This window comes from Ovis aries, chromosome 1 (assembly GCF_016772045.2).
Source record: "Ovis aries strain OAR_USU_Benz2616 breed Rambouillet chromosome 1, ARS-UI_Ramb_v3.0, whole genome shotgun sequence".
NCBI lineage: Eukaryota > Metazoa > Chordata > Mammalia > Artiodactyla > Bovidae > Ovis > Ovis aries.
In genome coordinates, this window is record NC_056054.1 from 262,749,642 (window position 1) to 262,774,951 (window position 25,310).

Consider the following 25,310-nt stretch of genomic DNA (forward strand, 5'->3'; position numbering starts at 1 on the left):
AACGCCTTGCTTGTTATGTTTTCCTTTCTCTGGCTACTCATCTTTTTTGGATCTATTCTCTCCGTTTGAACTGTGGTGCTGAAGATGACTCTTGAGAGTCCCTTGAATGGCAAGGAGATAAAACCAGTCAATCCTAAAGGAAATCAACCCTGAATATTCACTGGAAGGACTGATGCTGAAACTCTAACACTTTGGCCACCTGATGTGAAGAGCCGACTCACTGGAATAGACCCTGATGCTGGGAAAGATTGAAGGCAGGAGGAGAAGGGGGTGACAGAGGATGAGATGGTTGGGTGGTATCACCAACTCAATGGATATGGGTTTGAGCAAGCTCTGGGAGTTGGTGATGGACAGGAAGCCTAGCATGCTACAGTCCATGGGGTCGCAGAGCCGGACACAACTGAGCAAATGAACTGGACTGATTCTCTCCGTTTAAGGGCTTATCCTGGTGGCTCAGACTGTAAAGAATCTGCCTGTAATGCAGGAGACCCAGCTTTGATCCCTGGGTGGGAAAATGCCCTGGAGAAGAGAATGGCAACCCACTCCAGTATTCATGCCTTGAGAACTCCATGGACAGAGGAGCCTGGCAGGCTACAGTCCATGGGGTCACAAAGAGTCGGTCATGACTTAGTAACTAACACACGTCTCCACTTAAGCTTTATGAAAATTGCTACCACCTGCTTTTTCAAAAAATTGATGGCTGCACTGCGGGACATGCAGGATGTTAGTTCTCTGACCAGGGATTGGCTCTGTTCCTTAAAAGACAAAACCAAACCAAACCTGTGAAAGCTTCTAATATTTTAATATATTTTCAATGTTTGGGTCATTTAAAATAATCCAAACATTTCACAGGGTCTGAACCACAAAGGAATTACAATCGTTCTCAAAATACACCAAATGTGTCCCCCACTCGGGATGAGTGATCTGAGCAGACCGTGAGCCATGGAAAAGCACAGCTCCTGGCAAATCTTGTCTTTGAACAAATTGATGGGATTTGAAGGACATGTGACTTCTCAGCCTTGACACCTTTCAAAACCCAATAGGAAAGTGACTCACACAACCCTGAGTTGGGAGCCATGAGTTCTGGGTGCCGTGGCAGTCAGGCCCACCCATCTGCCTCCAGAGCCTGGAATCCTCCAAGGCGGTCACCCTTGGTCACATGGTCACAGTGGAGCAGCACCCAGCATGGGAACACAGCCCCCTGCGGGCCCCCTCCCATCCTTGCCTCACAGTCCAGGTCAGGCAGTGTACCCTGGGGGCCAGCTCTGCGAGGCTCACAGCGTTGGGTGGCTCGGAACGACACAACTTCACAAGTTTACGGGCCTAGATCAAGCGTCTTCTGTTTACTGATTTAGCGTAACTCAGAGGCATTCCAGAGAAGGCAATGGCATCCCACTCCAGTACTCTTGTCTGAAAAATCCCATGGACGGAGGAGCCTGGTAGGCTGCAGTCCATGGGGTCGCTAGGAGTCGGATACGACTGAGCGATTTCACTTTCACGCATTGGAGAAGGAAATGGTAACCCACTCATGTTCTTGCCTGGAGAATCCCAGGGACGGCAGAGGCTGGTGGGCTGCCGTCTATGGGGTCACACAGAGTCGGACACGACTGAAGCGACTTAGCAGCAGCAGCAGCACCCCTGTTTCCTGGTAGAAAGGATTTAGTGTTTTAATAGATCCCAGGTGCACAACTGTAGGAGAAAATGGGATGAAATCACTGTGGCCCTCTGTGAACCCCTCTGCTGCTGCTAAGCCGCTTCAGTCGTGTCCGACTCTGTGCGACCCCATAGACGGCAGCCCACCAGCCTCCGCCGTCCCTGGGATTCTCCAGGCAAGAACACTGGAGTGGGTTGCCATTTCCTTCTCCAGTGCATGAAAGTGAAAAGTGAAAGTGAAGTTGCTCAGTCGTGTCCGACTCTTAGCCACCCCATGGACTGCAGCCTATCAGGCTCCTCCGTCCACGGGATTTTCCAGGCAAGAGTACTGGAGTGGGGTGCCATTGCCTTGTCCATTTGCGTACAATAGTCTAGAGCTGATGACTCTGGGCCGAGGAGGTTTTTTGCTCCCCAGTTTTTTATATAGAAACTCATAGTAACTATTTTACAATAGCACAAATCTATTTTGCTTCAGACAGTGATCCTATTAGAACAAATATTTCTACAGAAAACTCAGGAGTAAATCTGATTTTTATTTCGAGTTTTCACTTATTGTAACAAGAAGTATTATTACACATCTGTGTATTTAAATGAACAATGGTAAGTACACCGGGGCCACACAACCTAAATTAGGTTCTTTAAAAACATACGATGCATTCTTATCCTAGTCACAAAAACAACTTTTCTTAAAAAAATAAAATTGTGATTTAAAAGGCCTTTATTTCATAGGGAAGAGGAATAAAAGATAAATGATAGCGGGTGTTCAATCACATCTGGGTTTTTTTCCTTGGTCATTTGTCCTTTATCTTCTGCAAGTGCAAAAGGAAATGGTCAGTGATGTTTAAAAAAATAACTTAGGGACCTTGGCGTGCTTGATGACTCCACAGACACCTGGACCACTTACATTTGGAGACCAGAGAGAATGCTTAGAAAATATTATCACCCCTAGCCCAAGTTCATTTGATGAAACTATTACGTATAAAGCAGTTAATTATATACATAAATAACATAAAAATAATTATCATAAATTAAAAGTCAAATAATCGCCCACGACAAATTCAATGGAGAGGTGCAAGCTGGGAGTTAGGGAGGAGCTGGGTGTGGAGGGTGAATTCTGCAGCCCCCTTTCACATGCTGCATGGGTGATGAGCTTAGTTCACGAAGGCCTGTATTGCACACATCAAAACCTAGCCCTCTCCTCAACATCCTGTGACTTAGAACTACGTGAAGTGCTGAGAACGCTGCCTTTGGCGTGACTGATCACCCGCAGCCGCACTGGCAGCCATCAGGTGAGCCTGTCTCATTTACTCCCTCTTTACTGAAGGTCTCCCAACTAACACAGGAGCACAAAGAGCGATTGAGACAAAGCAAAGCAACCGTTATCTTTTCTTTTTGGACAGCGCAAAGGCCTCACTCAAGCTTCTTCACCTGCCTCTTTGTCTCGCTGGCTGGGCAGCCAGAGGACTGGCTGCTGGCCACCACCTCGGTGGCCCTGAGCCTCACCCACCACCCCTGAAATGGGTGCACACGTGTGAGCTGTCACTCAGCAATTCATTCATTCATTCATTCATTCATTCGGGGCGCTGATGCTTCTACTGCTCAGCTAATGACCTTTTCTGCTTTCATACTACTTGGCAGGACAGCGCTACCTCTGTATTTCAGAAAAAACCTACCCCTTTTCCCCATAAGGAGCAAAGTTCATTCAACATTTTTATAGAAAACTGGTCTTGAAACACATCAACCTTTGGAATTAGAGTTTAAACAGAAAAAAGACATGAATTTCTTCCCTGTTCTCCAGTTCAGGGGACTCTAGCTGAGTCTCAGCCACAATAAATACATTTGGATGGCAGAGTCCTGAGACGGCTCCAGGGAGCCTCCAGAAGGGCCAGCAGGAGGCCCTCTTGATGCATGTTAACAGCAACTCCAGCGTTGGGGCAGCTATGTAAGCTGGACATAGGCCTACAGTGCAAATGATATCGCGCGTCAAAGGAAAACAGAGAAGAACGTGGTCTCTGCAGTTTTGAACACGCGAGATATGCTCTAGGTAAAGTTTAAAAAAAGAACCATACCGAAAATCCATTCAGGAACCCTATTACTAAGACACCTTGCTGAGCGACCTCATGTGACCGCTTGCCTGTGACCAATGGAAGGCAAGAGCAGGGGCGTCACCCCACAGGGCAGCTTCCCACGTGGTTTCAGCCAAGGACAACTCAACTGGAATTTCAAAGAAGGTAAATGTGACTTGAACTTCTATCTGTTCAAAGTCCCGGAGCCAGGAGAAAACTCTGTTCCTGCCCAGCACGTTGCTACATTTTAACACAGCAGCTGAGCCCTGAAGGGAACAAGCAAGCAAACAAACCACTTCCCTTTTCCAAACCTCGAGTCCCTCCAGCTCTGGGAGGGAGGCCTGGGGGCCCGCCTTATCCGGCGGAAGGCAGGGGGCTGCTCCCGCGGACAACTGGCCTGCCCAGGCTCACTTCTGAGTTCAGCTGCCATACTGCCATGGTTCTGGGGGCATTTGGAGAGAATTCTGCAAAAGCTAAGTCAACCTCACTTACACTGCAATAATGTGTTTGCTTTTCTGTTTGGTATCTAGCCAGCAAATCTCAAGTGAAAACAAACCCCCATCTGTGGCTCTCTCCCTGGTCTCTGCAAGCCGCCTCAGTAGCTGTACATCTGTGGCTGCTGCTCGGCCGGCACTGAGGGCTGGGCGGCCTGCGGGGCGGGGGCCGGTGGTGGTGGGGGCGGCCCGTCTGTCTGGGGCACCGCCCGCCACGTGAGCGGGTGCTGCTCGCCCAGCTGGTTCCCCAGGGGGGTGATGGAGTTGACCAGGGTGGTCAGGTTGATGAAGTGGGCCACAGATTGAGGGTTCGAGGTTTCCGGCTGCGGGTGGATCTGGAGGTCGTTCTGGCGGTTGTGCAGCATGGCGGAGCCGCTGACGGTGTCAAAGGTCACAGTCAGGATGGAGTTGTCCAGCTGGAGCTGGCGTTCCGGAGTGGTCAGGTGCCCGACGGCCACCGGCTGGAGGTTGGTAAACTGGGTCCCGGCCGTGGTGGTGATGGGGGTCACGGTGATGTTGGTCAGGCCGACGGAGCTGGACGGGGTGGTCACGTTGGGGTCGCCCAGAGTCACCACCACCTGGAAGAGTCACGCACGACACGCGTCCTTTAGTTTCTCAAGAACTGAGAACAAGAGCAGCTTCCTGTGCTGTGCTTTGCGGAGGATCCCCCGTGACGCGGGGATCATCTCACGCTCGGCCCAAGGGAAGGAGGTGAAACGTGCTGGTGAAAGACTAAACCACGCTAGTGTTTCCTGGAAACAGAATTCCAGGGAAAAAGAGAAACGAGATACAGATATGATCACTGAGACCATCAGTTGGAACTGAGCAATAAATGATTTCAGTGTCGAGAAAAAAAACAGAACAGTAATCACGAGAGAAGCTGAAGTGAAGAGGGACTCAAGAGCCTCTTGATGAGGGTGAAAGAGGAGAGTGAAAAAGCTGGCTTAAAACTCAGCATTCAATACTAAGATCATGGCATCTGATCCCATCACTTCATGGCAAACAGATAGGGAAAAAGTAGAAGCGGTGACAGATTTTATTTTCTTGGGCTCCAAAATCACTGTGGATGGTGACTGCAGAAGGTGAAACTAAAAGATGCTTGCTCCTTGGAAGAAAAGCCGTGACAAATCTAGACAGTGTGTTAAAAAGCAGAGACGTTACTTTGCCAACAAAGGTCCATCTAGTCAAAGCTATGGTGTTTCCTGTAGTATGGATGTGAGAGTTGGATCATGAAGGCTGAGCGCTAAAGAATTGATGCTTTTGAATTATGGTGTTGGATAAGACTCTTGAGAGTCCCTTGGACTGCAAGAGCAAACCAGTCAATCCTAAAGGAAATCAACCCTGACTAGTCACTGGAAGGACTGAGGCTAAAGCGGAAGCTTCAATATTTTGGCCATCTGATGTGAAGAGCTGACTCATTGGAAAAGACCCTGATGCTGAGAAAGATTGAGGGCAGGAGGAGAACGGGACGACAATGAGAATGAGATAGTTGGATGGCATCACCGATTCAAGGAACATGAGTTTGAGCAAACTCTGAAGAACAGGGAAGTCATATCTGATTCACAATGAATCAGATATGACTCAGCAACTGACCAACAACGATCACGAGAACATTCTTCGTTGCCTCTTAACACACTGCAGAGCTCAGAAGGACAACAAACCCGAGTGCAGTGCCAAGAGCTAACAAACAAAACAGACAGCGGCGCTCTCCCCACAAAGAGGGACAAAAGACCAGAGAAACACAGGAACCCTTGCAACCAGGATGACCAGGGCCACTCAAGAGAGGTGCGGCGTCCAACACACGCAGACAGAGAGCTGGGGGCCTTGAAACCCAGGCAGGGAAGGGTCGGCAAAGGGGAAGTTCTGGCTAAAAGCAGCGGCTGGACACACCCCCTGCTCTGCAGGGTCGGGTCCCCCTGCCTGACCAGCACACTCAGGCCCCTGAGAACCTCCCAAACTGGTCCCAGCCAGTTCCCAACCGTGGGGGTTCAGCTGCTTTTCACCACGATGGCGGTGACCTCTGGGTCTGCACTGGGAAACGCTCACGGGGAAACAGGGCACAGGCTGACAGCAGTCAGGGTCCAAGTCCCCACGGGGGGAAGGGTAACAGGCCAGTCCCCCGCACCCGGGCCGGACTCCGCACAACCGTCACCTGCTGGATGCTCTGCACGGCCGAGTCCGTCTCATCCCCAACAGCGCCCGAGAACGTGCCCTCCTTCTCTGAGAACTCGCTGAAGGTGGCGTCCTCAGGCCCCGTGGCCCCGGCCTCCTCCTCCGGCTTCTGCTTCCTCTTGGGAGCTCTTCTGGTGGCTTTCACGTGCTTCCCTTCGGCCAGCTCCTCCTGCTCCAGACTCAGCTCAGGCTGCAGGAGCGGAAGGTGAGACAATGGCAGGTCAGTGCGCCGTGCCCCCGAGGTGGCCTGGCACCATCTCCAGACACCAGGTTACCAGGCCCATCTGCTAATGTGCACGTCTAGGGATGGGAACAAGTTCCCGCTGCTTTTCTTTAAAGTGAGGGAAGTTGGGTACAAATCATACTTTGTGCTGAAATAGAAATATATCTGAAAACAGAGATTTTGAGCCCCCGTTTCAGCCCTGTTGAGCTCTGCCTGAGGCTGCAAAGGCTTTCACATTGGGCTCTCTGCCCCAGGCTGACATAGGTTCACTGTAGACATAATCTTGGATCAAGGATGAGTCTGACTGCAAGAACCGTGTGGTTGTGGTTTTTAGGGACAGCAAATAAGGGCCCAGCGGTAACGGTGACTGCAGATGGGTGCCCAGCATACTTCTTTCCCTCCTGCTGACCCACAGCTGGCCCAGCCCAGGATCACAGAGGCCGCTGGGCAGTGGTGGCCCGAAGGGCTCTCTGCCCCGGTCACCCACCACCCGTCCTGTCCTCAGTGCCATCCCATGAGGTGTGGTCCCACCCAGTGGCAGACAGACCCCATGGCCACAAGGGACTGCCCATGTCAGGGGTGGATGTGGTCCTGGGCCTCGGGCCTGGCTGTTCAGCGCAACCCAGCCACTGAGCACTGCGCTCAAAGCTCTGCTGCAAAACAGAGATGGGAAAATGAGATTTTAAAGTAACTGAGCATGAAATGTTCCCTTCAAAATAAGAGAAAACCTTTATATAGAGGTACTGACTACAAATCCCTTTTGAAAGTTCACCTAATACGTTTAAGGTTATTTTGCTTATAACAGTCTAATCACACTAAGCTCTTCTGGGTGATACTTGTGATGATTAACTAAAGCATCATCTTTGCTAGGTTGGGACGCCCAGTCATGTGGTCAAACACCAGTCCAGATGCTATCCTGAAGGTGTTTTCCAGATATTATTAACACTGAAGCCAGTAGGTGGTGAATAAAACAGCACCTTCTGAAATGGGGATGGGCCTGGACCAGTCAGGTAAAGGCCTGGAGAGCCGACAAAGTTCCCAGAAGATGAGGGAATTTTGCCTCCAGCATCAGCTCCTCCTAGGCGTCCAGCCTCCAGCCCTCCCGGCAGACTCTGGACCTGCCAGACCCACAGCTGAGCGAGCCAACTCCTTAAATAAATCTAACTCTCTCTGCATGTGCGTACACACACACACTTTACTGTTTTCTCTGGGGGAACTCAGTCTCAATAAACAATCTATTCTCTAAAAAGACACACATCTGTTTTCAGAAAACTTAAATTCTAGAAACGTTCACAGAAACTAGAAGGCTCCTGGAAAGTGAAGTCGCTCAGTCGTGTCTGACTCTTAGTGACCCATGGACTGTAGCCTACCAGGCTTCTCAGTCCATGGGATTTTCCAGGCAAGAATACTGGAGTGGGGTGCCATCTCCTTCTCCAGGGGATCTTCCCGACCCAGGGATCGAACCTGGGTCTCCCGCACTGTAGGCAGACAGATGCTTTACTGTCTGAGCTACCTTGACGACCAATTAACAAAACAGAGGGAAATGAGTGTACACATGGGGGTTTCCCCAAAGGCCGCTCCTGACACCTGCTGGGCTCCTTAGGTGAGACGACCCGCCCCATGTGCTCCGGGCTCACCTGGACGATGCCGATGGAGGAAGCGTCGATGGTGGTGGTCTCCGGGAGGTGGTCCAGGTCGTCAATCCTCACGGCCAGGACCTAGGAGGGGGCGCAGGGCCGTGAGCCCAGGACACGGTGCCTGAAGGCCAGCCCAGGGCGGGTGGGGCCAGACACACGGCTGCTGAGCCATCTCCTTCACAGGCCCCCGGGCGCCCACCGGCCCTGCTCGGCACTCAGAAGCCTGGGATCCAGAGTCCTGCCCGGCTCTCCTTCCCTCCTCCCAGGTCCCCTCTCAAGTGTCTGCTGCGTTTCCACACACGGGGGTGTCCCCTCGCCCGTCTGTGCATCATCGCACTGTCCACTGCCCCAGGTGGAGACTCTGCTTCCCTTCCTGTCCACGCTGTCCCCTCTCTCAGGAAGTGTGTCCTCACTCAATCTCAGTATCTCTCACTAAGAGCAGAGCAGAAGAGACACAGTATGGCAAACCCATCCCACAATGAGCTGCCGAGAGACGTGTACACGTAACACACCTTACTTTCCTACCTGCGCGCCCCCACGAGCCTCACCGGCCTGTCCTCAGCAGGAAGCAGACTCTCACACCGGGACACACACTCGAGGTTTACACGGCTCCTCCCTCACCCCGAACCTGGTCCACACCCCACTGACGCTGGCTATACAGGTGACTGTGGTCACCTACGTGAACAAGTCACAGGTGGCGCAGAGAGCACGAAGGACACCTGGGAGGGAGGCTGTGACGGGGAGCTGCTAAGGGACGGAGGCGGCTGTGGGAAAACTAAACACAACCAGGGAGAGCACGGCAGTCTGTCCAAATGGCTCTGCAGTCAAAAGCCTTTGCAAGCATCTTCCCTTTTTTGTTCCAAAATAAATTAAGAATAAAACTACAGGCTATATATCATGGGTGTGGCTTATTTAAGAAAGATGACCGACCACTGTATTTCTGGGCTTAGGATCCAAGACCATCCAGGACAGGGCACCCTCTGAGAGGGTGGCCAGCAAGGCAGTCCTCTGTGACGGGGTGGCAAGAACCCAAGCGTGACTGAGGCTGCAAAGCTGAGTCAGTGCAGCTGGAGGCCACTGACTGCTCTCTCCCGCCACACCACCTCCAAGGCTGTCAGTCACCATCACCACCCCATCACTGCCACCACCATCTCCATCATCACCAACGGCATCATCAGTGTCCTCGTCACACCATCTGGAAGCCACAGAGACCAACCAGAGCAGCACTTACTGACTTTACTCTCGTTAGGAGATTAGACCACAGGTGAAAAACACTTTTTGTGTTTGCATTTTCCTCAATGTAACACTCATTCAAAGGGAAAGACTGTAAGTGGGAAATCACAAAACAGCATCAATTCTGAAAGATCCTGAATATGTGAAAGCAGTTTATGCTTAACACCCTAACACGCTGGCCAGCCTTCACCAGACCCTCACGCCCGAGTCTGCGCCCAGCACACCTGCACAGCCTGGCCGTGGGCGGTGCCCTCACCACAGCAGAGCCTCCCCTGCCTTACTCCTGCAGTCTGGGGACGTTTCCTCCGGTCCCTCTGCTCTCCTGTGTGTGACATGTCTGCATCCTTCCCCTCCTTCCATCTACCACCCTAGACCCTCAGGTCCAAGAGGACGGGGCGCCCCCGTTCCAGCTGGTCAACAGTGCTCATCCCCGCAGGCACTTTGTTTGAACACACAACAGAGAAACATCAAAGGATCCAAGGAAAGCAGCCCAGGGGAGAGAAGCTAAAGTGCCTGAGACAGAAGGGACTGAGAAGAGAGCCCCGACAGAGGAGCCCGAGCCTGCTGGGGGCCCCTCCAGAGCACTCTGCAGCCCAGTGAGGTGGGCTTGAGAAGAAGAGGTGCCAAGAGGTGGCCGTGCAGATGGACACATGAGGCAAGTGATCGTTAACCAGAGGAAAACGTCTGCCGAGCCACTCCGTGTCCGCAAGGCCCCTGCACCCAGCAGCAGGCATCACACGTGCCATGGGCAAAAACCGCTGTGCACACCATTAGTGCACGGAGCTACAGACACCCACGTGCCAAGAAATCACTCACTCCCACCCACCATGAGCCCCCGGGGGAGCCTGCAGTGCCTGCCCTGGGCCCCAACACCTAAAGGGGGCCCCACTGACACTGGGCAGCCAGATAGATGCTGACACGTCAGGCTCCTGCTCCCAACTTTGTTTCTCTAGGTGGAGACGCCAGCAGGCCACTAGGTGGAAAGGCTGGAGTGAAGGGAGCAAAGCTGGTGGGATCCCAGTTCCTCGTGCTAATCGGAAAGAGCCGGGGGTCCGCGGGTCAGGGACCTGCACGGGCTGTGGAGGACATGGCGAGGTGATGGGAGAAAAAGACGAACTTATCACCCAAATGAAGCAGAAGGTGCTTTTGTAATTCCAAAAGTAACCCATGTTCATCAGAGGCAACTATTTAAAACAGAGAAAAACACACAGATAAGAAAGAACCAAAACTTCGGTGCCAGAAGACCACAGTGCAATGCTTTCTCCCTTTCCTGCTTCACCACCTTGTCTATGTTACACAGGTGAGCATCCTGTAGACACACAATGTGAATGACATGCTGACATGACATGCTGACAGGGGGCACCTGTAGCCTGTGCAAGGTGTATACTGCCTTCTTACAATGAGCACTCACAATCTTACTCAGAACTCTCTGCAACTACGTTACAGTCACGCACATCACTGAACTACCACTAACACAGTGGCGTTCCTCTGGCTGGACACCCAGCGGTCCAAAGAGTCATTTGTTAAAACACTGGGAGATGGTCACACTACCCTCAGGAGGACATGCAATTGTGCACATCGTGGAAAAGTGAAAGTAAAGTCGCTCAGTCATGTCCGACTCTTTGCAACCCCATGGTCTGTAGCCTACCAGGCTCCTCCGTCTATAGGATTTTCCAGGCAAGAGTACTGGAGTGGGTTGCCATTTCCTTCTCCAGAGGATCTCCCCAACCCAGGGATCAAACCCTGGTCTCTTGCATTGCAGGCAGACGCTTTAACCTCAGCTTCCAGTCCTGGAACTGGGTGCAATTCCAGTCATTCTGAATCCCAGAACCTCCACTAATTCAATGGAGGAAGGATGGCACCTTCTACTATTAAAGGCTTTCTCTCGTATCTCAACCACATGTACTTCCTTTTGTGAATCTCCTCTCCCCAGACACAGGGGGTTCTCCGTTATTCTTGTGGAAAGCGTGCTATCTTTACTATTAACAGCCAGTATCTGTTAACGATACTGATGCATTTTTCAGTTTGCCCTTTGCATGTTCTCTTGACCCCCAGAAACTCTAAATGTTAGGTTGCTTACTGAGTCAAATCGTTTGTTCAAAATTTTCACTGCTTTTGCGCTTATAAAGCCTCTAGTTTTGTTTTCAGTTTACTGCTTTTTCAAACACAATGACTTACTCAATGCCCCTGGACCTGCCTTTAGCACCGGGGTGTCAGGGTCCACCTACCTTCCTGGATATACTTTCTCCGTCTCAGTCCTCAGGCCCACTTTCTAAGCAGCCCCCAACACCATGCGGAGCCCCTGGTTCTGCACGTTTTTTAGCTACTCTAAAGGGAGGAATGGGGGAGAGGAAGGGTAGCACCCCTGTCCTGCTGTAATTCCAGGGAGGGAGTAATCGATTACTTCAGCAAAAACCCATTTGGGGCTCTTCTATTCACGCATCCATTCAGTGACTCCTACCCGCAGGCAGAGGGGAGCCCAGGGGAATCCCAGGGGTGGTGACCCTGCGTGGTGGGGTCTCGGAGCGGGGGAAGACAGGGGACCGAGGACAGAGGCGCCGGGCCTGCCTGGGACACGGCAGCCCCGCCTGGTGCGCGCTCACCTCAGGGTGCTTGCGCCGCATGTGTCTGCTCATGGAGGCCCTGGTGGACACCTTGGTCCCACACAGCTGGCAGCTCTGCGCCTCCACCTTGTCGTGGGTGAGCTGCACGTGCTTCTGTAGCATGTACTCAGTGACGTACTTCTTGTCGCACACGGAGCACGTCCACTGCTTGCCCACTGCCCGCGCACACGGGGAGAGACGAGCGCGGGTGGTGAGGGGGTCAGCCTCTAGGTTGAGGACTGAGTTACCCACCCCGAGGTCAGGCCTTGGAAAGACCCTCCTCCCACCCAGGAATGCTTCAATCACAGCCTGATAAGGCGAGCATGAATATTTGAAAGTTTTGTGGCTGAATTTTAGCGGGCAAGGGGCCAGCATTAAGGCACAATAGTGCCAGATATTCTGAAAAAGTCCACATAGAGCCTCATAGCCAAGCTCTTCACACCCTGCACACCCAGAAGGCCCCAGCAGAGACCACAGCAGCCAGCCGGTCCCCAGGCGCCCCCGCTTACCCGTGTGGATGAGCTTGTGCGTCTCCATTGTGTTTCTCTCACTGAATGTTTTTCCGCACAGTTCGCACATGAAATCTTTAATCCCTGCGGGAAAAGGCACGTTTAACTTCACGTTTCACGAGTGTTTTAACTGTATACAGCATTAGTCTTGTCCATGACACGTTTCTTTATTTGTAAAGACTGTGGGGGCTGTAAGTTACCCAGAGATGACAAGACAGTAAGCCTTCATTCCCCCACTCAACAGGCAAACTGTGGCTTGAAAACCATCCTACTGCAGGTGTCTGAGTGTTCAGATCAGTAACTCGGTCTGGGGTGGTCACCCTGCCCGCCTGGAACCTGGTAATATGGAAGCATCGAGCCATCAAGACTGTTGCACTCCCCAAGCTGACAAAAAAGGTGGGCCCTCTGCCTCTTAAATAAACATTTGCCCTAAATGTAAAGCAAGGCAAGTGACTTTCAAGCCTGCTTATCTCGGTCCTGTATTTGCTGGGCCCCTGGTATTCGGGACCCCATGTTCACGTGGCTCCTGGAGGCAAGAGGGACAGAGGCCACTATACCCCAGTGGGTGGAGAGTTGTGAGACCCCCCAGGGAGGTGCAGGACCCAGTCCCAGGAGGCGAGTGCTTCCCAGAAAAGGAGAAGCAAGAAATGGATGGACTTTCCCAGGAAAAGGAGAGCGGCATGCTTTTGTGAAAGCCCAGCGCCCTGGGGGCTGGCATTCCAGGTGGACCCAAAGCAGACCTGTGTGGTGGCCTGGCCAGGCCTGGGGGCAGTGAGAGAGGTGGGCACACAACTGGGCCAGGCAGTGGCAAGACTCAAGTCCATTTTAGAGAAGATATGAACCAACCAGACGCTCCTACTAGAAACTTCACACACAGCTCCACCACCCAGGGAGGACCGTCTCTCATTCTGCCGTCGATCTGATTCTGTCTTAAACACGTTTACTGATAGACAACTGTTTATAACAAATGAGCTCACGAACACTGATGAAAGCTAACATGCATATCTCATCATGTGAAGGATGCACTGTCCTTTAAGGTGGACACACCACAATTCAGCCTCTGCCCTGCTGACAGACACTTAAGGTGGTCCAGCTTCCTGTCCAGATGACATGACGATCATGCACACACACACATCAGGTCCTTGTCTGATGGTTTCTCCTAGCTGAGTGGGAGGAAGGGCGCCGAAGGCATTGAGGGCGGCAAGCAGGACGCAGGGGGCTTGTTGCTGGGATGGGGGAGCTTCTGGGAAATCGGCTACTTATCCAGCTTCCTAAAGCTTGACCAGCAGAGAAGGCAATGGCACCCCACTCCAATACTCTTGCCTGGAATATCCCATGGATGGAGCAGCCTGGTAGGCTGCAGTCCGTGGGGTCGCTAAGAGTTGGACAGGACTGAGCTACTTCAGTTTCACTTTCATGCATTGGAGAAGGAAATGGCAACCCACTCCAGTGTTCTTGCTTGGAGAATCCCAGGGATGGGGGAGCCTAGTGGGCTACAGTCTATGGGGTCCCACAGAGTCGGACACAACTGAAGTGACTTAGCAGCAGTAGCAGCAAAGCTCGACCAGAAAGCTGGGGGCCTGTTGGGAACTAAAGACCCTGTGAAGCAGTGGCGGCTCTGCTCGAGCTGTTTCTCACCAGCGGGCTGGTCTCTCTAAACGGGAGCACCACGGACTCACCGGTGTGCCTCTTGTAGTGCTTGAGCATGTTGACCTTCTGCGCGAACTTGCGGTGGCACTCCCTGCACTCGTACTCCTTGATGCCCTTGTGCAGCTTCATGTGGTGGCGCAGCGCGTGCTTGGTCTTCATGCCTGCAGGACAGAGCCCCACCTCGGGAGCCGCCCAGGCCCACAACCCCACACCTCGCCCCCAGCACCCATGCCTGCCGACCCCCCACCCAGTGCCCATGCCCTGCCCCCCACATCCCGCTCACCCCCTGCCCTCAATGCCCATGTCCTGCCCCAAGGGTCCTTGTCCCCATCCCCATGTCCTTCCTTTCCCCCACGCCCCACCTCCAGTGCCCATGTCCCACCCCCACTCCACCCCGAGAGCCCATGCCCCACTCTGAGTGCCCATGCCCACCCACAAGCACCCATGCCCACCCCCAGGAAATGTATGCAGTATAAGATGGGAGAACAGACCATAGTACCTGCCCTGGGCACCCCTCCCCATCCGGCCAGGCCCACTGAGCAGCACTCAGGGTTCAGCTGTGTTTGTCCCTGGCCACCTAGGGGCAGGGCCCACCACACCTGTCCCCTCCAGGCCGGTGGGAATGGGGCTGGGGCTCCACCCACTACAGCCAGGGCTAAGACATGGGCAGAAACTTCTAGAAACGACTTTGTGCAACATTTACATGCTGCTCTGGAAGCACATAACTACGGTCTGAGGTGGGAAAAACTATTTTGCGTAACCATTCCAGTTATTTAAAAATAAACTTTTTTTGGTTAGGTGCTTGTGTTACTTTTTCAGTAGAACAATCTACACTGCTGCACATGGTTACTCGAGAACAGACAAGAAACTCTCGCCTCTGGGGAGGGGGACTGGAGCTGCCTGGGGTGAGCAGCTTCTCACTTTCTGCTCTTCTCTGGTTAATCTTCTACATGTAATCTTATTTTACGAGGCTAATAGGGGTTGAGCCAGTGAGTAGAATTATGGGACATTTGTGTTTGCTTTATATTTTCCTGATTAATTTTAAAAATCAAGGAAAAATAAAAACTTCATAAAATATTAAATTTTTAAAAGATGCTAATGGCATCAAGACAAACTTTTAAATCAAGACAAACTTGATTTGTCCTGTATCTGAAGGAGGGTGGCCCTGCTGCTCTTCCACCATACACAGCACTGGCAGCCATTTGAAACCACCGAAGATCTACAGCTCCAAGCCTTCCTCAAGTTTTGGTTTCTTTTTAAACAGAAATGGGTTAAATTTTTACCATGGACTGGGATTCTCTCCTTCTGGTTATACTTAGCAATATGAGCTATTTTACTAACAGGTTCATTGAACTAATTTCACCCGATTAAAATAAAGGTCATCGTCATCACCGGCCACAGAAAGTCAGTCTTAATACACAGCTGGTCCTTGTAAGCAGCTGAGGGTTCTGCACCTCCACTGAGGCCACATGGTGATTCTGAGGGTATTCTATACATCACACAGTCACACTGCACCATCTCCCTACTCTTAAAACAGCTTACCTATGCCTTGGTTTTATCCCCCGCCTTTGACTGATTTTTCTTCTTGACCCGCAGTTAAATACTCCAGGTCTTATCTTTCTTGAGTAGATGACTCAGGTCTGGGCAACCCCCAACTCCCACTTGGCCTGCTGCCCCTTCTGGATGACGGCCAGGCCCGCACCTGCCCTCACCTTTCCCACACTCCGCACACAGATACTCCCGGATGTTGTCATGGACACGCATGTGCTCCTTCAGCATGTCCTTCCTGGCAAAGGACTTCCCACACTGCTCACAGGCGTGGCTTTTCACACCTACAAGCAAACACACGGCAGGCTGTCACCGCAGGGAATCCTGACCCAAGGTCACTGCAAGAGGGCAGCATCGGGAAGAAGCACATCCCCTCCACCCACCCCTTGCAGCTGGAGCCCTCCCTCCTTGGCCTCTGCAAGGACCCAGAGGGGAACTGGGCAAGGAGGGGCTGAGCTGGGAGGAGCAGCAAGTATGGATGGAGAAGGACCAGCCTGGAGACGAGGATGACCCCCTGGGGCAGGAAGCACGCAGAGGGGCCTCGCCCTCCGGCACTGTGTCCTCTCAGGCCTGGCTACCTGTGTGGATCAGTTTGTGCCGCTCCAGGTTCCCGATGCTGTTGAAGATCCGCCCGCAGATCTCACAGGGGTGGATGTACCTGAAAAGAGACACAGGCTCAGGACGGCACACAGCCTCGGTGGACCGGCACTCAGAGTGCACTTGCATAAGCGCCTTTATCAGCAGGTGGGGTGAAAAGAAAAAAGGTGCTGTGGGGGTGACAACGGGCCCGAGACTTCAGCCTACATCTGGGTTGAGTTGTCCCCCTTGAAGTTCACACGCTGGCATCCTGACTCTGCACCTCAGAACATGGCTAAGCCTGGAGATGGGGGTCTCTGCAGAGGTCCTCAAATTAAAGATGAGGTCACTGGAAGGGCCCTAACCCAGTAACTGGTATCCTTTCAAGCAGGGACACAGAGACAAGCGAAGCAGGGACACAGAGACAAGCGTAGCAGGAAGGCCACGAAGACACACCCTGACGCCAAGGAGAGAGCTGGGGCTGACCCTCTCCCATGGCCACAGGGGGACCCAGAGCTCGGCCTCAGCATCGACACAACACGCCACTGTTGTTCAGGCCGCCGTGTCGCAGCCCCAGTGGAGGACTTGGCTCTAAACAAGGCTGTAGCCTGAGTCACCCAGACACGCAGTACTGATTACTGGCTGCAGCTAGATGGGGGAGCTGATGTTCACAAACCCCAATTACTCTGGGGAAAAGGGTCTCTGGTTTTATGTAGGCAGGTCTGCAATGCCGCCCACTGCTGTGGGTCCCAGAGACTGTGCGAGCTGATGACCAAGGAAGGAGCAAGGCCAGGGCATCCCCCAGGCCGGCCCAGGCCTCTCCGAGGAGACAAGTTGCTCTGTGCTCATCACCCCTCTGCGGGAAGCCAGCCCTCCCTCCACCCTAGAGTCCCGGGATCCTCACTTCTGCACGTTGGGGTCGGGCAGGTTCTCGCGGTGGATGACCATGTGGGCGTGGTAGGTGGCCTTCAGGGCGAAACGCCGGTGGCAGATGCTGCAGCCGTAGCCCTTCTCCTTGTGCACCTCCATGATGTGCTTCAGGTACTCCTTCCCGCGGCCGAAGGTGAGCTGCGGATGCACACGCTGTTTACCTGCGCACGCAGCCCACCCCTCCCCGGCTAACGATGCGCCGCCTCCACGCAGGCGCCCCAGGCACAGGGGGAGAACCCGCCTCCACGCAGCAGAGCAGAATTCCAAGGGGCAGGGCCGGTGCCGGGCAAACCCGCGAAGCAGGGGGTGCTGTAAGAGGCGGACCTCAGGTCCTCCTGTAACTCTTACAGCAGGTCCTGTCCCCCACCCCCCAAGGCAGCTTCCAGAAATCCTCTCCTCTGCGTTCAACCGACCCCATCTCCCCCACGCCCAAAGGTCCTGACAAGTACAGGGCCAGGTGCGGGTGCCCCAGAGGAACAGGGACCTACTTCGTGAAACCGCAGGGTCTACCAATTGCTGGATATAGAAACCTCCCCCCGCACTCCCAGCTTCTAAGCAAGGCCCTCTGCTGTGTGCAAGGGCACAGCCAAGGAGAGAAGCCCCGGCGCACAGGCCCATGCTGGTCAGCCACACAGGCACCGTGTGGACCAGACTGGTTCTGACACGGTGGTCCCTGTGGTGGTGATAAGGCCCACAACCATCATCCTGGAGAAGCAACGAGCCCCAGGGTGCCTTCCAGGACGTCTGTGAGGGCCCCCACCCATGCCTGAGCCTCTGTGGGCCAGCAGCCCTGCTACCCCGAGCACTCGGCAGCCGTGGTCCGGTTACCTGACACCTTTTGCAGCTGTACTTGTGAGGCTCTGAGTCTGCACTCTCGTCTGAATGGTCATCGTTTTCTTCTGAGGAGATCCCAATCTTGCCAATAAACTCCTCTCTCTGGTGGTCATCCATCAGCGCGATGTCCTGCAAGACAATCACCGTGCTCTGCTTCTAATGTGCTTGGCAGAAGCTTTAACCGGTGGCCTGTACACTAGGTGCAGAAACTATCCTCGGGTCACCTGAAACACCCCACCATTAGGTCCTGCTTGCGTTCAGACGACTCTGCATGCCAGAGCTGGAGCTCCCAAGACCAGTGCCTGAGCCGGACGACGCCCGGAGGGCGTGTTCTCCATTCTCACTTGGGCCCCTACCACTCTTTCCTTTTTCCTGGATCGGCACTTCTCCCCCGAGAGCGACCCCTAATCCTCACTACCCTGCACACTGGGAAGATCTCATCTCACGTTCCTCAAAGGTAGGGAGGGAAGCAAAAGCCCCTGTCCTGATCCTTGGTCTTCTTCCAGGAGGAACCTAGCGTGGAAGGTTTTTAACGTGAGCCCTTTAGGTGGGCGTGAAAGGCAGCAAACACTCAAGAGAGCTCACCTGGAGAGCAGCAAAAAGATATCTCAAACCCCGAGGGCCGGCCCCGCCTCCCCGTGCGCCCCGCCTCCCCGTGCGCCCCGCCTCCCCGTGCGCCCCGCCTCCCCGTGCGCCCCGCCTCCCCGTGCGCCCCGCCTCCCCGTGCGCCCCGCCTCCCCGTGCGCCCCGCCTCCCCGTGCGCCCCGCCTCCCCGTGCGCCCCGCCTCCCCGTGCGCCCCGCCTCCCCGTGCGCCCCGCCTCCCCGTGCGCCCCGCCTCCCCGCCCGTGCGCCCCGCCTCCCCGCCCGTGCGCCCCGCCTCCCCGCCCGTGCGCCCCGCCTCCCCGCCCGTGCGCCCCGCCTCCCCGCCCGTGCGCCCCGCCTCCCCGCCCGTGCGCCCCGCCTCCCCGCCCGTGCGCCCCGCGCCAGGCGCATGACTCACCTTGAAGTGGACGTGGATGTGGTCCCTGAGCACGTCCACACGGAAGAACTTGCGCCCGCAGATCTCACAGGTGTACTTCTTGTCGCCGTGGGTCAGCAGGTGCTTGTTCATGTTGCTCCTGCAGGAGAACACCTGTGGGCAGGAGAGCGGGGGCGGAGATGCTTGTTACCACACATGTAGTACCTCACTGAGAGAACATAATCGGGCACAAAAATGCAGTATTTTCTTCCCCAATTATAAGTTGCAACAAATCCTCAGTGTTCGAGAGAAATAATCGCGTGGGGCTGCAATCATGATCATTTAACCATTTAAACCGGTGCTTACATTATAATACAGAACTAACCGTTCTCTAGTCTTCACCATAAACTACTCTGCTCACAATTTTACTCAAATATTTCATTGGAATGGGGCCTACCAAGAAAAGTAAGTCACACAAACAGCTGCAGTCTTCTCAAAGTGGGTTATCAGAGTTACAGTTTGTGTCCCCTGTTTCATGCATAATTATCACCTCCCTCAATTCTCTGTATTTCCTGTCTAAAGTGATGAGTGTGAGGACTCAGCCATTCACCCAATCAATACTAATCCAGATGTGGCTGCAGAGCCCACCCCCATGAGCCCCCCGATCTGAAGTCTCAGGCCACATGGCTTTCCCCCTAATGGTCAAGTAACCAGAGGAGCAGGTCTCCTTAGAGCTGTTCTCAGAAAGAGACCGAAACCTGAATGAAAGAGAAAACAGTTCACAAGGAACAGAGGCAAATGATTTTGAGGGACATTTCCGTTCAAGATCTGCAGGTGACTTGGGGCCGACAGCCCTGAGACCACAGCCCAGGGAGGCCAGGCGGAAAGTCGAGTCAGCAGAGCAGGAAGACAAGCATCTCTGGGGAGGGACAGAGGCCCTGGGTGTCCCCCAGCACCTGTCCTCTCCAAGCAGGCAAGTCTGGAGACAAGGTATAGTTGGAGGCAGTGAAGAAGTCAGTTCTGGAGACATTCAGGTTCCTTTGTTGCCGGCATCCCTCTGGGAGCATCCAGTGAACATCTCACAGAATAAAACGTGTCTGAGTGTGAGTCACATAGCTGGCTGGTTCGTGCACAGGGTCTCCCAAGGACACAGGAGGGACACGGTGTTGTCACTGCCCAGAGCCAGTGGTCGGCAGGCTCCGTGGACACAGGGCAGCCTCACCCACCCCTGTCTGGACACTTCGGCTCAGGTGTGTATTCTGCGGCACTAGCTGCCCCTGCCCCTCCAGCCCCTAAACCCACACTGAGTCAGGACCTGCACCGTGGGTCCACGGGCCACACAACCCAGCTGACCTATTTGCTTTGTGGTTTGAAAAAAAAAAAAAAATCAGGAAATTTCCCATAAAAACATGGATTTCCGTTTTCTCTTGAAAAGGTCAAAAGATCTGGCAATGTGGCCACATGCCAGCAGGCTGGGCCAAATCACAGCTGCCCAGTGGCCTGGGGTTTCACTTTTCCACTGTCTGGACCTCGTGTCTGCTGAGGGTGCACCGATGCTTCAGGGCCACGTGGCTCCCGTGGGCTTATGGGACTGAGAGCCTGGGCCTCCCAAGTGGTGGGAGGCAAGTCTAAGGGTGGAGCAACTGCAAGGGGTGCATACACAAAGACCACCACCATTTCCCATAGTAAGCTGACGTGGCCTGGACGGCAGCACCTGGACAGGGTTCCCCACAGAGGGATAATCAATGCCCCTGCTGGACGTGGCCCGGGGCTGTTCAGATGGTCAGTGCACTCCGGAAGCTTAGGGTCTGTGGAGCAGTTGGGCCTCTCTGACAGCCATTTCAGACACCCCAGCACTGATCTGCTTACTTGGGGCACAAGCATCCATGGACATGCATGGCGTGTGTGGCTGTGGCTGGGTCAGTGTCTCACTTGGAAATAGTGCGGGAGGATCACCACTGACCAAGATGTAAACCTAGAACGTCCAGCCCCCTCCACTAGACGCGCCCGGCTCCGCGCACTGGAGATGGAGCATGCGCACTCTGGCGGCATCGGTGGAAAATCCTAGCCAAGCGGAGACAAGGCTGAGCTCCTTCACTGGAGACCCACCCCGACGGCAAGAGAGCAGATGACTGGAGCACCGAGTGAGGGGACCCCGTGGGTCAGGACACCCAAGCATCCACTCGACCCTAAACCTTCTCCCTCAACCAGTCCCCGCGTGCAGTGGGTAGAGCTCTGAGGTTTCCCATAGGAAAAGGTGAGCTGGGTCCCGGGTCCCGCACCGATGCGTGTTACCTTGCCGCACACCGGGCATCCAGACGGCTCCTTCCTGTAGCGCACCAGGTTCTCACCGCCGCCGGCCTCCACGTCTTCCCTCTTCACCCGCCGCACTCCTGAAACCCCCGCCCGCGAGAGTCAGAGTCAGCGCGCACCGCACACGGGAGCCCTGGTCCCTTCCGACATCCGCCATCGGCCAGGGGCTCGCCCAGCCAGCGGAGGTCAGGGCTGCCCACGGGTGGGTCCAAGGAGCCAGCAGGGTCTCTTGTCCATGACGCACTAGTGCCACCTGCCACTCGGAGACGGAGCCCGGGCGATGCAACAGGAGCCCAGGCCACAAGCTCCTTAATGCCGGCCGCACCTGAAACTTGCAAATCCAAGGGCAGCGAGTTTTACAACGCAGAGGAGTCACAATGCGTTACTGGTAAGGAAGGCATTTGTGCTCAACCTAAAGGCTCAAGACAACTGTAGGATTCTTTGAGGCAGCTGAGAGTAGGCGGGCATACTTATTAAAAAAAAAAACTTATTAAAAAGATAGTAATATTCCTACTTCACATTAAATCAGCCCAATCAGGATCAAGGTAAACAGTAAGGAAAAAAAAAAAATTAAGGCATAAGTGTTCACGTGTGTGTGCTCAGTCACTTCAGTGTCTGCCTGTTCAACCCCATGGACTGTAGCCTGCCAGGATCCTCTGTCCATGGGATTCTCCAGGCAAAAATACTGGAGTGGGTTGGTTTGCTATCCTCCAAGGAATCTTCCCCACTCAGGGATCAAACCCTGGCCTCTTACACCTCCTGCATTAGCAGGCAGGTTCTCTACCACTAGCACTACCTGGGAAGCCCAAGTGTTCATAATTGGGATCAAAACAGACTGAGTTCTCAGAAAACAAGGAATTTTTGGATACAAACAAGAAAGAAGTTCCTTCTCAAGGTCTCTTACTAACCACTGACCTCTTTCTGGGGCATTCTTGCATAAACCATGTGAACACAGAGCCAGGCTCAAACTTGGCTGGCAAGGTGACCTGGAGACAAATAGTTCCCAGCGGGTAAAGCATGCAGGTATGAAGCGGGTGTGCTTTACGCTTCCATATAGAAGGGAAGGCCATGAACAGCCACACAGTATTCGCTCATTCCCAAGGAAAATGATCTGAGCTGTGTCAGCTGTAAAACGTTGTGAGATAAAAGTTGTATACTGCAACCCACACATCTATCAGTCAGGAAACATCTGACTTCTCCAGGTAATAGCGGCTCTTAGGGGCCCACCTGGGGCTTGATAATCAGGGTCCAGTTCAACAAGGCCAGCGGTTCAGCTCAGTGGTCATCCCCAGCACAGATGGTGAGGAGATAGGCCCAGGGGCATGCCCAAGGCCACCTAGTCATTAAGTGGACACCAGGCCCTTGGAGCAGCCCCAGATCACAGAGGGAGTGGTGGAGCTTATGAACCAGGTAAGGAAGGGCCAGGTAAAAAGGCAGGATGCAAATGTGAGGCAGGACGTGATCAGGCATGTATTAAAAGCCACGATGACACAGCTGTGTGCAGTGGTCAGACTTCACGTACGAGTTTGTTATCTGACTTTTTCCCCCAACAGGCATATACTCCATAATTCTTTATAAAGTGATTTTTTTTTTTTTTTAATAAGAAGGTGCTCTGTTCAGTGAGTGCTGCTTACAGAGGCCAGTTGGCAAGAGAGCAATGGCCTGTAGAATAAAAATTAGGATTGTGCTGTGCTGTGCTTAGTTACTCAGTCATGCCCGACTCTCTGTGTCCCATGGACTGACTGTAGCCCACCAGGCTCCTCTGCCCATGGGGATTCTCCAGGCAAGAATACTGGAGTGGGTTGCCATGCCCTCCTCCAAGGGATCTTCCCAAAACAGGGATCAAACTTGGGTCTCCCGCATCGCAGGTGGATTCTTTACATCTGAGCCACTAAAGTTGAAATGCCACTTAAAAAGAGGGTCTGTCAGAGCAGGTTCTTGGAGAAAGCCTCAGGTGAGGTGTGTGCTCAGGACACACCTGTGGCCCAGGTAACCAGGTCTTCTTCTCTTTGGTGCCCTGGCCTTCCCGTCGGGTCTGCCCTGCTGGATCCCCCGCACACACACCTCACTTCCTGTCTTACCTCCTTCCCTCAATCACCCTGCCACATCCCAGCCCGTTACTGACCCCACTTAAGTGCACCTTTGTCTTGTGCTGGCCTCTCGTGAGCCCCCCACAGGAAGGGCAGCCCCAGGCCCACCGCACTTGGCAAGGGTCATCAGGGCCCCTCGACAAACAGAGGCGGATGAGGGGGAGTCACTCATGGCCCCAACATCCTCCTGCAGCGCTCTGCTCCACCCACATGGCTGCAAGCACACCCCATGTGGCACTTCATACCCCGTCCTTTCCCTACTTATATCGGAAGCATTTCCTCAGCATTAAACTCCTTGGAAAAGCTCTTTTGGGTGACTGAGAACGTTCAGTCCCACAGAGTCCAGTTTCCCTGATATCCTCCCCGCACCCCGTGGAATGTTCAGCACCCCGTGGAGTGTTCGGGATGGCTCCAGTTCCCCCCGACACATGACGCAACAGTTCCCAGCAGGACCTCTGAGGCTGTGCCAATCCCCGTCAGGCAGCGCCTTACAGCAGGCACCCGCGGGGGTGGAGTGGCGTCACCCCATGCCCACAGGTGCGCTCACCTTCCAGGTGCCGCCTCTGGTGGTCGAGCATGACGTCCTTGCGGTAGAACATCTTGTTGCAGACCTCGCAGGCAAACTTCTTGTCCCCGTGCTTCTTCTTGTGCTTGGAGAGGTTGCTATTGGTGGAGAAGAACCGGAAGCACATCTCACACTGGAACGTCTTGTCGTCTGTCGAGGAGGTAGGAAAAGGAAGCAGCTTTTAGGTGTGTGACACTGAGCGCGCGTTCCCCTGGGGCCAGCAGGGATGCCCAGGGGGAGGGCAGAGCCAGGAAAAGGCACCGCTGCCACCACCTGAACTGAGAAGACACCCTGCCCAGCCAGGCCTGAGCCATGTGCAGAGCAGACAAGAGCTACTGCCCAGCCCATCCCCTCAGCCCCAGGACACACATCTACAGCATCTGGGGATTCCTAGTGAGGCAAGAGGCCGCTAACCTGACCGCAGCCCCCACCCCCGCTTTCCCCCACCCACCTCGGACAAGCTGCCTCCCACCCCACCCCAGGCTCAGCACCCCCCGCTGCTCCCCCAGAGCCCAGCTATCACCTGCCCCTTCTCTCCCACCTGTTCCTCCACGGGCTCCTCCCCCATCTCACATAGACATCCCCCATTTCTCCCACCTGTAAAGAAATTGCCTTGTTCCTAGGGCCCCTTTAGGAGACATACCTTCCATTTCCCTAATGAAGCCTCTGGAAATACTGACAGCCAGTATCCCAGCCTCGCCCCCAGTTCCTCCCCAAAGGTGGCCAAACTGCCCACCAGGGCCTCTGACAGTTCCTACACTGCTCTCTCCTTCCAGGTAAGCAGGGCACCCCCTCAGCCCTCCTGCCTACGCCCCTAGCCCTGAGGATCTGCTCCCCACGAGTGCAAGCAGAGGGGCCATCTGAGGACCTGTGAGGCCCTAGCCTCTCTTCAGCTGTCCACCTTGGTCCCGCCCACCAGGCCTCCGCCAGGAGGTCTCAGCCAGCACTCTCCTCTCAGACTGGTCCCCTGATCCCCCCTCTCATGTCATCCCCTAACCCCCATACCCACCCTGCTCCTGCCAGGACGCGTACCTGCCAGTCTGTCACCTAAGCCAGCCCCAGAAGGGAGTCCCCGCTACCCACTGGCCCTCCTGCAGCCCAGAAGCCCTGTCCCATGTCACCTGCGTGGATGGGCACGACAGTGTGCTTCCTGCCCCGGAGCAAGGGCCAGAGGATGCTCTGCATCGCACTCATTTCTGGGCCCTTGGTTACAGCCCACTGACCACTTCCCGTGGTCAGTCATTGTGTGCTGAGT

The 25,310-nt window shown here is 54.2% G+C and overlaps 1 protein-coding gene across 3 annotated transcripts in view; it reads right to left on the reverse strand.

Annotated features, from left to right (window-relative positions):
* Positions 1-2,166: 2,166 nt before the first annotated feature.
* Positions 2,167-25,310, reverse strand: part of PRDM15 (PR/SET domain 15) — a 62,338-nt gene continuing 39,194 nt past the window's right edge. For all 3 annotated transcript variants that reach the window (XM_042237413.2, XM_060405795.1, XM_027964020.3), the window contains exons 12-24: positions 24,038-24,205; positions 21,383-21,480; positions 19,130-19,261; positions 18,123-18,257; positions 17,269-17,432; positions 16,367-16,446; positions 15,953-16,072; positions 14,270-14,401; positions 12,591-12,674; positions 12,082-12,257; positions 8,246-8,326; positions 6,366-6,575; positions 2,167-4,791 (exon numbers count right to left, since the gene is read on the reverse strand). In XM_042237413.2, the coding sequence (XP_042093347.1) occupies positions 4,315-4,791; positions 6,366-6,575; positions 8,246-8,326; positions 12,082-12,257; positions 12,591-12,674; positions 14,270-14,401; positions 15,953-16,072; positions 16,367-16,446; positions 17,269-17,432; positions 18,123-18,257; positions 19,130-19,261; positions 21,383-21,480; positions 24,038-24,205 (2,057 nt within the window). In that variant the 3' untranslated portion in view covers positions 2,167-4,314. The remainder of the gene's footprint in view (positions 4,792-6,365; positions 6,576-8,245; positions 8,327-12,081; positions 12,258-12,590; positions 12,675-14,269; positions 14,402-15,952; positions 16,073-16,366; positions 16,447-17,268; positions 17,433-18,122; positions 18,258-19,129; positions 19,262-21,382; positions 21,481-24,037; positions 24,206-25,310) is intronic.